The following is a 13043-nucleotide window of genomic DNA, read 5'->3' on the forward strand; positions in this document are numbered from 1 at the left end:
GCAGCATTATTTATAATGGTCAAGATACGGAAGCAACCTGTCCTTCCTTCCACAGATTAATGGATAAAGATGTAGTATGTATATACCATAAAAAAGAATGCAATCTTGCCATTTGGAACAACAGAGATGGATCTAGAGGATATACTGGTAAGTGAAAAAAGTCACATCCAAAGAAAGATAAATATCATATGATTTCACTCATATGCAGAATTTAAGAAACAAACGAAAAAAGAGACAAATGAAAAAACACTCTTAACTCTAGAGAACAACCTGGTGGTTGCCAGAGGAGAGGTGGATGTGGAATGGGTGACATAGGTGAAGGAGATTAAGAGTATACTTATCTTTCTTTTTTAAGATTTTATTTATTTATTCATAGACACAGAGAGAGAGAGAGAGGCAGAGACACAAGCAGAGGGAGAAGCAGGCTCCGCGCAGGGAGCCCGATGTGGGACTCGATCCCCGGTCTCCAGGATCACACCCCAGGCTGCAGGCGGCGCCAAACCGCTGCGCCACCGGGGCTGCCCAAGAGTACACTTATCTTAATGGGCAATGAGTAATGCATAGGATTGTGGAATAACTGTATTATACATACTAACATATGTAACACTCTATGTTAACTATACTGTAATTAAAATTAAAAAAAAAAAAAAAAAAAAAAAGAGGGGATCCCTGGGTGGCGCAGCGGTTTGGCGCCTGCCTTTGGCCCAGGGCGCGATCCTGGAGACCCGGGATCGAATCCCACATCGGGCTCCCGGTGCATGGAGCCTGCTTCTCCCTCTGCCTGTGTCTCTGCCTCTCTCTCTCACTGTGTGCCTATCATAAATAAATAAATAAATAAATAAATAAATAAATAAATAAATAAATAAATTAAATAAATAAAATACAAAAATAAAAAGAAAAAAAAGAAAAAGGATCTGTTAGGTCATCAAATTAAACATTTTAACGAACACCAGAGATTGGCCAAAACATTATTTCCCAGCCATCATCAGCTCACATATATTCAGCAACTTGATATGGTCCAAAGTTGATGGAAACATAAAGGGGAAAAAGCAGTTGGGGGGAGGGGACTCCCCCCAATGTATTTATCTTACATTTGTCTCACTGCCAAGAAGATGAATGATGCTAGCTATCAAATAAATTCAAGGACACCCCATACTAAGATTCAAACACTGCGCATTTCCCTGATGGGCTTGTACAGTCAAGTCTCCTGATGTGTTAACAGACAGGAAGGCACAGGTAGGAGGCACATCCCAAGCTAACTATAGGACAGGAGGAAAAGCCAAGAGAACCGTGGAGGCTAAATTCCCATATGGAAATAGGCCACAGAAGGAGGACAAGCCACACAGGACCCTTGAAACTAGAGTCCACTGCCCTGTGCAAATACCATACAGTGGAAAAGTCTCTCCTGGGTCTCTGAAGAGACAACTCTCTAATAATACCGTACAGTATTCCTTATGTATATATTACCTACCTGATTATATATGAAATAGATTTATTGGATTAAATACTTCCACTAAACCAAGGACTACGCCAGGGACATTACCTGAAATACCTCATTGAATCATCACAACCCTGTGAGGTAAACAGTACTGTTCCCAGGGGAGCAGACTTAATGGGCACTGTGCGGAGACACCCCCGCCCCCTCCCCGGGGAAAGAATTCAGCTTATGTGAACTCCCCGGGCTCCAGGGAAACGACCAGTGCTGGGGACAAGCCAATCATCCTAAGTGCCTCCGGGCCGCCTCAGGGGCTTGCTGCCTCCAGACGCTGCGCAACCACTGGGGCCCCTCACACCTGGATTCTTTGGGTTGGCGGGGGGGGGGGGGGGGGGGGGGGGGGGAGGCGTGTACTTAACTCATTCCTGAGGAGGAGCCCTCAAAACCATTATAAAATACACCAGAGGGCAGCCCGGGTGGCCCAGTGGTTAAGCGCCGCCTTCAGCCCAGGGCCTGATCCTGGAGACCCAGGATCGAGTCCCTCGTCAGGCTCTCCGCATGGAGCCTGCTTCTCCCTCTGCCTGTGTCTCTCATGAATAAATAAAACATTTTAAAATAAAATAAAATGAAAATAAAATACACCAGAGGTGTATTAGTGACCCACCTTAACTGGCCCTTCCCGTTAAATGCCTTACTCGGATTTAGTTTGCGGTAACGCTGCACGTTTTGTCAGGCTCCTACCTCATTCACGACTCGGGGCCTGGCTTTCCAGAGCGGCGACGGGCGGCAACTCGCGGTAGGGGGAGGCCCGGCGGGCGGCTGGCGGCCCCTCGGCTCGCCCTCGCAGGCCTCCCGGCCCGCCCCCCGGGGCGATGGGCACCCACGGGCACCCACGGGCACCCACGGGCACCCAGGCGCCTCCGGCCCTCGACCGCGACCCAGCTGGCCTCGGGAGCCTAGAACGCGCGCCTGTCGCCCGCGGCCAACCTCCCCTCCGCGTGACGGCGGCGGGAGGCCCGGAGCCTGCGCACTACGCGCCGCCCAACGGGATGACGGGAGGACTGCGGCTGCGCGGAGGCTGCGCGGCAGCGGCGGGACGCTGAGCGAGCACCAGCTCCGCATGCGCCCTGCTCAGCTCGCCGTCGCCCGCCGGCTCGTGGGCGCGCTGCCGCGGAGGGGCCTGTGAGACTTGCTCTTCGGCATATAGCGTGAGTGTCGCGTGGGGGTAAAACCCACTTCACGAGAGGACACTCAGCGGCCGGTGTGCAGAACCGGTGCTGGACCTCGGCTGTGTGGCCGGCTGATGAGCGGGGCGGCCCGCTGACAGGCCTGCTGTCGCCTACCTTGAAGCGCCCGTGGTGTATCCAGGCGCGAGTTGCTCGCCCACCTGCGCGTCGCTGCCCTGCTGGACGTCCCACAGCCCATGCCCAAGGCCTGCCTGCACAGTCAGTGGACCCGCATAGGAGACGGCCACGTGGCCGACGTTAGCGCCCACTTGCAGGAAGCCCTGGACTTCACCGGCCGTGTCGGGGAAACGGGAGGCAAGATCCTTGTCACTGTGAGGCCGGGATTCCGCGTCCAACTACCGTCTGCGTGACTCACCTCGTGAAGATCTAGCCCAACTTTGGCTTCGTGGGCCAGCAGCTCCTGCAGTAGGAGTCTGGGGTCCTGCCTCCCCTGCCCACCACACGGGCTCCCTCTGGCCCAGAGGAGGCAGCCAGCTCTACGTGTACAGCCCGATTGCAAACGTTGAGCCCTGACGTGCAGGGTTCCTACTGCACATTCCCTCCCTAAGCGCAGCTGACAGTGCCTACCAACTGGATGGTCTCAGAGAGTGCTGTAGGAGCCCCATGGCCACAGCCTCATCCTGCTAAAATTGAAATGGGGGAAGTAGCCCCATACAACTGTGATTTTATTTTTCAAATTCATGGGCATTTCATATCTGTGCAGTACTGAAGAGCTCACTCTCTCACCCTGTTCCAGTGGGATAGTGATTGGTCACCAGGCTTGCAAAGGACTTCAGACTGACCTCAGAGATAGGTACCTGGGATATAAGGAAGGCCAAGTCGTTAGGAGAGCACAGCCTGTGCTGACTTCCAGACACACACACACACACACACACACACACACACACAGACACTGTCCTCTTAGGACTGCCCATTCCTCATACCTCAAAGTTCACTTTTTCATTTCAAACGTAAGGCAGTAAAACCTGCAGCAATGTGGGAGACAGTACTTGCTAGACCAGGAGAAAAGGCAGTTTCAAAGCCAGTTCATTTAGAAGGAAGCACAATTTTCACTTTTTTTTTTTTTTTTTAAGCTTTGGCAGTCCTGGTACCTGTCTCTTGCTTCAGGGTGTAAGTTGATCACCATCTAGTCAGCAAAGTAACCCCCAAGGGTTTGTAGGGACATAAGATATACGCTGATTTGAACACTTAGATGTTTTTCAGACTTCCTCTTGGGTCCAACAGAAGCAGTTGTTTCAAGTAACAAGAGGTTGACATTTCTGGGTTTCCTTTTCACTGTGCGTTCTTCCCTGAGTTTGGATTTTGATTATTATTCATACTTTCTCATTACACCTCTCCTCAAAGCAACTCTTGTGTCAGTTGAAAAGAGTTCTTCAGCCTATATGCCAAAAATGACCCCTATAAGGTGGTAGCAGTGGGTGCCAGGAGAAAAAAGGTACCTATTTGTCTGGATGAGTGGCATTGCAAGAGTCACTTCCCTAGCTTGCTTTACCTATATATGCTTGTTTCATCTCTTGTGACACTTGTTTTCTTCCCTTTCTCTGGGGATTGTCTTCAAGCTGTTGACTTCTGGGATTTGCAGATTTTACAATGTGGTACTACTCCTGTTTTGTCTATAGATTAGTTCTCCATGGGAAAAAGCAATAATCTAAAATCCATACTGTGAAGAGAAGCAGTATATTACTGATTGTTGTTGTTTAACAGTAAAAGGGAAAAGTAGCAAAAATAGTAAAAGAAAAAAAAACCTCCCACATCCCCATTCTTTAGAAACACATTCTCTTTTGAAGAAATGATAAATAGCTATAAAGTATGTTAAAGGATTAATTAGAACCACCCCTCCCAATTAATATGTTTGCATAAAGACAAGGTCTTGGGATCCCTGGGTGGCGCAGCGGTTTGGCGCCTGCCTTTGGCCCGGGGCGCGATCCTGGAGACCCGGGATCGAATCCCACGTCGGGCTCCCGGTGCATGGAGCCTGCTTCTCCCTCTGCCTGTGTCTCTGCCTCTCTCTCTCTCTGTGACTATCATGAATAAATAAATAAAATCTTTAAAAAAAAAAAAAAAAAAGACAAGGTCTTCATGCAAAGACTAGTGCTAAGGGAGGAGTTTCTGGCAGAGCAGCAGGTGGAAGATGAGAGAAGAGAGGAAAAAGTTATTACCTGATCTCTGAACTTGCGGAGCATGTTTTTTGTGCCAAATAAATTCTGTTGCCATCTCTGAATTTATCACTGCTTGGCTGGTTATTTATAGTAAGGCAAAGCAAGCAAGGGACCATGGAAAATGTTCGTAAGTCGAGTCAAATAGTTAACAGTGACAATGGAAACAGACAGTAGCACTCAAATAAAAGGGATATTCCAATTGCTGGGCAGAGCTCATCCTTCAAGAATGGCTGCCCCGGTTATATGGACATTCATTGAAGAAAGGACTGAGCAAAGTAGGACTGGGATCAAAAGGAATGGTTCCATGATATAGGGAGAAGGATCATGGAAGCCAGGGACTTAGGGTAGCTGGGAGATGAGGTCCGTTACCAGGGCAGAAGACAAGTTATAACAATCTCACCTCCTACAGGGCCAGGGTTATTAGATCCAGGCACAGTGTTGGGGAAAGAGCATGAGGCCCAAGAATAGCTTACTCCCTCTTAGAGCAGTACGGAGGCCACCAGATGCCCAGGAGAAGAAGGAGACGTAGCTGGTTAAATATTCCAGGCTCAAGCCAGCATAGGTCTGAAACTAGAGATAAACTAGGCCTGAATATCCATGTGGGGATTTGGAAGCCTTGGCTGAGGGGAGAAACAAGGGTTCTGAGGCTGGGAACAAGACTGACATACTTGATCTTACTCTGTGTTTGTTAATGTTAGAGGCCAGATAGTAACTACATGGAAACCTCATATTAAAAGAACTGGCACTTATCCCATTGATTAGCTGAAAAGTTTTGATTCTACACCTTCCTTTTTTTAAATCTAGACTCTAAAATCACTTTCTGTTGTTTCTTTGTATTTCAGAAACCTGGAATATTATATCCAGAGCACATCCTTCATTTTCCTTCTCTTGTTTTATGACTAATAGGATCCTGTTTTCCTTACTGACTTACAAAATTTAGCTAACTTAGGCTCTTCAAAGCACAAAGTTAGATCTAAATTATAGACCTCTGAGGTATCAGAATACTACTATGAGTTAGCTAGGATAGATTTTGTAGATCATAAAAGGGCAAGAAGGAAAGAAAGTTGGAAAGGAAGGGAGGGAAGGAGGAAGGGGGGGAGAGAGAGAGAGGAGGAGGAGAAAAAGTCAGAAAGTAAACATAAAAAAGATTCCCTTCCAGCAATTCTCCACGGGACCTGAGCTGTTCTGATAATTGAGGAAAGATGTGGATAAAATCAGGTCAGGATTGGAAAAAAGCTTTTAACATTGGGCAAGGCCTCATTCCCCATTCACCACACGCAGTCACCAAGACACTCTCAGAGATAGCCTATACTATTGTGGGCAGTGTTTGATCCTCCATCAGAGCTTCAGACACTCAGGCACTGTGTGAGGGCCAGACACCATCCCTACCACCTGAATACTCTCTGTCTCAGTCTCTGGAGAGCCAGCTGGCCCAGGGATAGGCTATTTGCTTCTTCCTTTAACCCAGAACTGTTACCCAGAACAATCCAGGCCTACATCTTCTTGAACTAAATTTTGAAAAATCAAAAGCCACATAACACTTTCAGCAAAGAAAACCTGACTTTCACTGTCTAAAGCCTAGCTCTTCCCCTTGAGGAGGAGGAAAAATTGTCTCTCTTTTATTCCTGCCAAGGAAAGAAGAGCTAGTTTTCAAACAGGTCATCCTGCCAAAATGTTAACAATGATTGGTTTCTTTTTTATGCTTTTCTTCATTTTCTAGCTTTCTACAATTATTTTATATTCCTCTTGTACATCATAGAAAAGCACTACCACCACCACCAACCACCACCACCACCACTAGTCCTTAAATAAATCCTGCTTTAAGGATTACCTCTCCCAGAAACCTTCCAGATGTTTCATCTTGGACAAGGATTAGCTACTATGGATCCCCAAGCACCTCGCCTGTGCCTTCCTCAATCCCAACCCTTTCATTCTACATGGTCAGTGTTGCCTTGTTCTTCACATCTCCAGTGTTTGGTTCAGTCACCAGCACATGGTAGGTATATCTGTCCACTAAATTAGTAAGTTAACAGATGCGTTGGTGTCTAAAGTCCCTTATTACCTGATCATTTCTAAACTTTAAAAATAAAAAAAATAATTAAAAATTAAACTTTAAAAATCTTTCTAGTCATGGGGCACCTGGGTGGCTCATTTGGTTGAGTGTTGAACTCTTGGTTTCTGCTGAGCTCATAATATTGAGGTGGTGAGATTGAGCCCTGGGTCAGAATCTGTACTAAGTGTGCAGTTGAAATGAGATTCTCTCCTCTCAAAAAAAAAAAAAAAAAAAAAAAAACGGGATCCCTGGGGGGCTCAGCGGTTTAGTGCCTGCCTTTGGCCCAGGGCGCGATCCTGGAGTCCCAGGATCGAGTCCCACGTCAGGCTCCCGGCATGGAGCCTGCTTCTCCCTCCTCCTGTGTCTCTGCCTCTCTCTCTCTCTCTCTAATAAATAAACAATAATAAATCTTTAAAAAGAAAAAGAAAAAAAAAGATTCTCTCCTCTTTCTCTCTCTCTCCCTCCCTCCCTCGCTCCCCCTCATTCACTCATGCTTTCTTTCTAAAAAAATAAACCTTTAAAAAAATCTTTCTAGTCATATATGAGCTCATATCTACTAGAACTGAGGTGACCCATTAAGACCAAATTGGTTCTTCCAAACTCAAGAATCCATGGTAAAATTTGAAATCTGGCAAATTCACTGACATAAAAACCTTTTAGAAACAATCTAAACTTGGGCAGCCCGGGTGGCTCAGAGGTTTAGCGCTGCCTTCGGCCCAGGGCATGAACCTGGAGACCCGAGATCGAGTCCCATGTCGGGGGACATAAAGTTAAAAATAGACCTGCCCTATGACCCAGCGATTGCACTGCTGGGGATTTACCCCAAAGATACAGATGCAGTGAAACGCAAGGACACCTGCACCCCGATGTTTATAGCAGCAATATCCACAACAGCCAAACTGTGGAAGGAGCCTCGGTGTCCATCAAAAGATGAATGGATAAAGATGTGGTCTATGTATACAATGGAATATCACTCAGCCATTAGAAATGACAAATACCCACCATTTGCTTCGACATGGATGGAACTGGAGGGTATTATGCTGAGTGAAATAAGTCAATCGGAAAAAGACAAACATTATATGGTCTCATTCATTTGGGGAATATAAAAATTAGTGAAAGAAAATAAGGGGAAAGGAGATTTCTCTCCTTTCTCACTGAGTGAAAAATCAGTGAGGGTGACAAAACATGAGAGACATCTAACTCTGGGAAACGAACAAGGGGTAGTAGAAAGGGAGGTGGGCAGGGGGTTGGGGTGACTGGGTGATGGGCACTGAGGAGGGCACTTGGTGGGATGAGCACTGGGTGTTATGCTAAACGCTGGCAAATTGAATATAAAAAAAAATTTTAAAGAAATTTCTCAATTCCTGATCCAAACTCCTTCCTAATTCTTAATTAATGTTTAGAAATGTGCTTGCAAATATAGCCTTTGGCTATAATGGATTATAGCTAGGAGAGTTCCAATTTGTCATCACCTGTTGAAAATAACAGCCACCCTCACAGTCAGGTTCCACTGACATACTATGTCTTTTCTGGTTTATTTCTTCTTAGTGGAAAGCAGATTACTTAACTACAGATCAGCAAGGAGAAAAATCGGGGAGGGCTGGTGATCATCTTAAATACTTAGCTTATTTCTTCACTGTGATTTTAGGAGTCCAAGAAAGCCCTTTTGTACCCAACCATCATCCATTCCCTAACTGCTCTCATTCCTATAATAGGCAAACCAAGCTTTCATTCCAAGATAAGGTTGACCCTATAAACTCATGTCCAGGAAAGGGACATGGCTTAACAGCCATATCAGATGTAAAACAGTACCCCACAGATCCTAACAGAGGAAGAGGCCCTGCAGAGACCAGGAAGGAAAGTTTAGAGAACGTAAGTCCAGCTTGACCAGTCCCAGTTTTGCCCAGAGCTTGCCAAGCTTTTAGACTGGGCACAAACTATTTAAGGTTGGAATTGTTGGGTGTGGATTCCACCTAATAAAGTGGCTTCTGGCTTACTCTCCCCTTGTGCTTTACTGTGGAGAACAAGACAGAGCAGCCTGATTAGGGACGCATAGCTGGGAACAGCACAAATGCAAAAGAAGACTTGCAAAGGGGGAAAGTGTGCTTTTCTGTTTTAGGAAACCTGCTGACGTAGGGAATGCTTCTGTTTTTCTGCAGAAATGCTGCCTTCAGTGGACAAAATTCAGCCACAATCAAGCTAATTGAATGCACAAATGTAATATTTTTCCAGGGCACCTCCAATTTAATGCTTGATGAAATCGTGTCTTTCGCATATATTTACAAAAGCTTTTCTTCATCCAGAAATGTCTGTTAAAATTGCTTATAGATGCTGAGATAGCAAATCACTCTTCTAATGTAATGAGATAAGTCATCTCTATAAACTTTGCTTGCTCAAATGTACTCGCATAAAAGAAATCAGGCTACAGGCTTTTTTCAATAAATAGAATGAACAACTAGAACTTGATGGCTATAGCATGTTCTGCCTCATTGCTAAGGGATGTTTAAAATTGCTCCCTCTCTCTCGAAGCAGAGTTTTCATTTTGGTAGTTGATGGAAAAAGGAGGTCAAATAAACTGATGTGGATAAGAAGCCAAAGCCGTTTGTCAAAACATGGGGAGAGGCCGGAGATTGGAGTCATTTAAAGACTAAAAATTGATTTAAAAGAGTTCTGTCCTCAAATCATTTTTCTTGCTAAATGTAGCCACTTTGTGAGCCAGGTTTTCCCTGCTTTAGCTATCTTTACTAATAATTTACACTAGAGGAACTTCACATGCTGGGAAGATTCATATGCATAGCCGTTTGTGTATAACCAAGTAAAACAGATCCAAAGATCAAGAGTCTATGGAAAAATCAAGACCGTCAGAGTTTTAGCCAACTGTTTCCAAATAAAATTTGTCTTTACTCTGGGAGCCAACTCTGTGACAAAAGACCTAATAGGCCATCTCACACACACCTAGGGTCACCATATATGTCATCTATGGCCACTCAAGTCGTGCACTGCACAATTAAAAGGGAGATACCATTCACATAGACTCCAATGTGAAGGGTGCCATCTGGAGTCATACAACATGTCAGCCCTGCCCAGTCCCACCACACGGGGGAGTTGGGGAGTAGGGATCATCCTCTTGTTCATAGTCATAGTTCAGTAAGTTTCCATGGCTACACTACATACACTCACTGCCTTTAACTCCTCAAAGAATAAAATCAAAGTTCTTATTATCAGCTGACAAAATGTTAAAGCCTGCCTGGTGCCCTTTTCCTTCTTTTTACAAAGTAAAATTGTTTGGGAGACAACTCAAATCTCCAGATGGTTATTTCAAGAAATGGTTTGGACAGCTTCACTGAGGAGACAGACTGGAATCCAGAAGAATGTGAGACCAAAGTTTAAATGCCTTTCCTGTCAGTTTTGGATAACATGAGACAATTATTGTTCCATACGGAGACAGACAGCGGGCAGCATTCAGAACAGTTCTCTCAGAGCCTTTTCGGTACCAGTCTGGATTTTCCCTTACACCTGCTGGAGGGTCCAACCAGCCAGACCAGTGGCCAGAGTGCCCTAGGCATGGTGGGAGCAGAAACCTCCCCACATTCTGGTTATACAGCCTTGCCTTCTCCTATCACCTTCCCCTTTGCAGCCCGAAACAAACTTTATGATTGGAAGAAATACAGCCCCAAATCTTCCTGATATGAAACATTGCTCCTGAGAGCCTCTGCCCTTCACTATCAGTTTTGAGTTCAATACCATAATTTAGGGTTAAAAATAAAGATCCTGTTTCTTAAAAAAAAAAAAAAAAAAAGTCTTACTTATTTTACTTATTTGACAGCAAAAGAGCACAAGCAGGGGAGCAGCAGGGGGAGAAGAAGCAGACGCCCCGCTGAGTAGAGAGCCCAATGCAGGGACCCCGGGGTTAATGACCTGAGCCAAAGCAGATGCTTAACTAACTGAACCACCCATCTGCCCCATGAAGATCCTGCTTCTTATGCAATTCTTTGAACTCTGCCCCAAGCGCATACTGAAGTCTATTTTGGGATTTGAGCATCAGTTTGAATATGCATAGGAGGATACATTGGAGAAAACACTGTTTTCGCCTAAAATAATTTTTAAACAATAGCTTAGTGGACTTACAAGCACATCTTAGGTCACCAAGAGCCATGCTCCACCCAAGTTTCTACCCAAAGTGTGCCAAAGGTCGAAACAGCAAATCATTCAGCCCACAGATATACTTTGTTTGGTTAACACAGTGTCATTTTAGTTGAATTTGAACGCTTCAAGTAGGACAGGCATTTTTCATTTCATCAGCCCCATACCTGCCTCCACTCCCATTCTGTCCAACTAGCCATTTCACACATTTATATCCATCACCTCCATTCTCCCTGCACACTACTAAGTGTGCCCTACCTCAGCCAGGCTCAGGAATTAGCAGCTGACACAACATCCTCTGACCAGGAGGAAATATGATAGAAGGGTTTGGGGATAGTCACTAACTCCCTCTGCCTCCGGCCCTATCCCCTGCTTTTGGGAAGCACCTATGTCAGTCAGTTGTCCAGTGTCCTGGGCTAGCAGCCTAAGGACAGCATCTTTACATTACAGAGAGATACATTAATACACATCATGTTTATTACAGTCTATCCGTGAAAGGGCAGACCAGAAACCAAGCAGTCCTAGGAACAGCCCCTGACTGGCTAGGAGGTGTGAGAGACATAATTCTTGCTGTATATAGTCTTTGTGCAATTCTTTATGTATGTAGTCTTTGTGCCTCCAGAATCACCTATTCCATTATGGGAACCATAAGAATCTGATGGAGAGCTTCCTCCCTGCTATAAACTTCACCCTAGATTTTTGGACACAGCTCAAATGCTTCCTTCTCCTCTGGTCATTTTTCTCAGTCCTCTCAAAAGCAATCCTTTTTCCACTTTTGTTATATCTTCTTACAAGAGTACTGTAGCCTGACTCACCGACAGGTGTGTCCTTGAGGTTGGGGCAGAATGTTACTTATTTCTCTAACAGCTTATAGATATGTTTGCTATATTTGCTAGATCCCACCATGCCACCCCCCTTCCCAGTTTGAGGCAACCAATGCTGCTTGTTTTTACCTAATTTACTTGTAGAAAGATGAGCAGATGGGAGTTTCCCCCCATAGGTACTATCATCACCTGGGCATGAAGAACTGTGCAAAAGAACTTTCTATTATAATGGAAGTGTTCTGTTCCTGTACTGTCCAATACACTAGCTGCTAGCCACATGTGGATATGGAACATCTGAAATGTAGAGCGTGACTGAGGAACTGAATTTTTAATTTTATTGCATTTACATTAATTTAAATGTAAATAGCCACATCTGGATAGTGGCTACCATCTCGGACAGCTGAGTTCTAGAGCTTTATTCCTCTAGGGGACAGCTTTACCAGCTGAACAATACAGGCTTTACCCATGTTTTATTTTTATTTTTATTTTTTTATGTATGTTTGATTTTTAAACAATTATGCTGAAGGCAAGGTCAATAAAGGACTTGTTTATAATGTAAAAATTCAGTTTATTCATCTGTTTATGACACAGTACACAAGAGGCAAAGTGTTTCACATCATAGATTTCACTTCCAACTCCTTGGAATGTTCATTTCTTTGGCTAAAAGGAGAGACTAGACATGAGAGGCAGGCAATGCTTAGGTAACTAAAATAAGGATGGGGAGGGGGCTATGCTAACACCATCCTCGCAGGGATGGGCATAAGGGGACTGTTAGTCACAAGCTATTTTCTAGAACTGTTAGCTGCAAACAAAGGGGCACCTTTCCTAGACGCTCATGCCGTGGTGGGCTTCAGTCATCCCCACCACACAGGTACAGCAGCGCTTTCTGGTAGTCGCCCTTGGTGTCTTGCTATAAATGGGCAAGGAGAAAAAGAGAAATTCAGTATCAGAAAAAAAGACCCAAACTCTGCAATAATGTAGAAGCAGGCTCAAAGCACACAGAGCCTCCCCTAGTTAACAGTAGCAAAAAAAAGACTCTGAGGTACCTGCCCGGACACAAAGACTCAAGTCATCATCAGCAGACCCTCAGGGAGTCTGGCCTAGAGGACTAGGGGAGACCTTCAAGTAACGTGATCACAGGGCAGAGAGAATGTGAGGTACTGGGGATTAACGGAATGAGGA

The 13043-nt window shown here is 45.1% G+C and overlaps 1 protein-coding gene and 1 long non-coding RNA gene across 7 annotated transcripts in view; one reads left to right on the top strand and one right to left on the bottom strand.

Annotated features, from left to right (window-relative positions):
* Positions 1-2551: 2551 nt before the first annotated feature.
* LOC125754025 (uncharacterized) lies at positions 2552-4903 on the top strand. Its single transcript, XR_007407257.1, has 2 exons — positions 2552-4549; positions 4756-4903. It is a non-coding gene; the product is annotated as an uncharacterized LOC125754025 (long non-coding RNA).
* Positions 4904-12405: 7502 nt separating this feature from the next.
* The window catches only part of ANXA2 (annexin A2), a 47434-nt gene continuing 46796 nt past the window's right edge, over positions 12406-13043 (bottom strand). For all 6 annotated transcript variants that reach the window (XM_049104066.1, XM_025472630.3, XM_025472629.3 and 3 more), the window contains exon 13: positions 12406-12771. In XM_049104066.1, the coding sequence (XP_048960023.1) occupies positions 12712-12771 (60 nt within the window). In that variant the 3' untranslated portion in view covers positions 12406-12711. The remainder of the gene's footprint in view (positions 12772-13043) is intronic.

The sequence above is a fragment of the Canis lupus genome, chromosome 30, assembly GCF_003254725.2.
Source record: "Canis lupus dingo isolate Sandy chromosome 30, ASM325472v2, whole genome shotgun sequence".
NCBI lineage: Eukaryota > Metazoa > Chordata > Mammalia > Carnivora > Canidae > Canis > Canis lupus.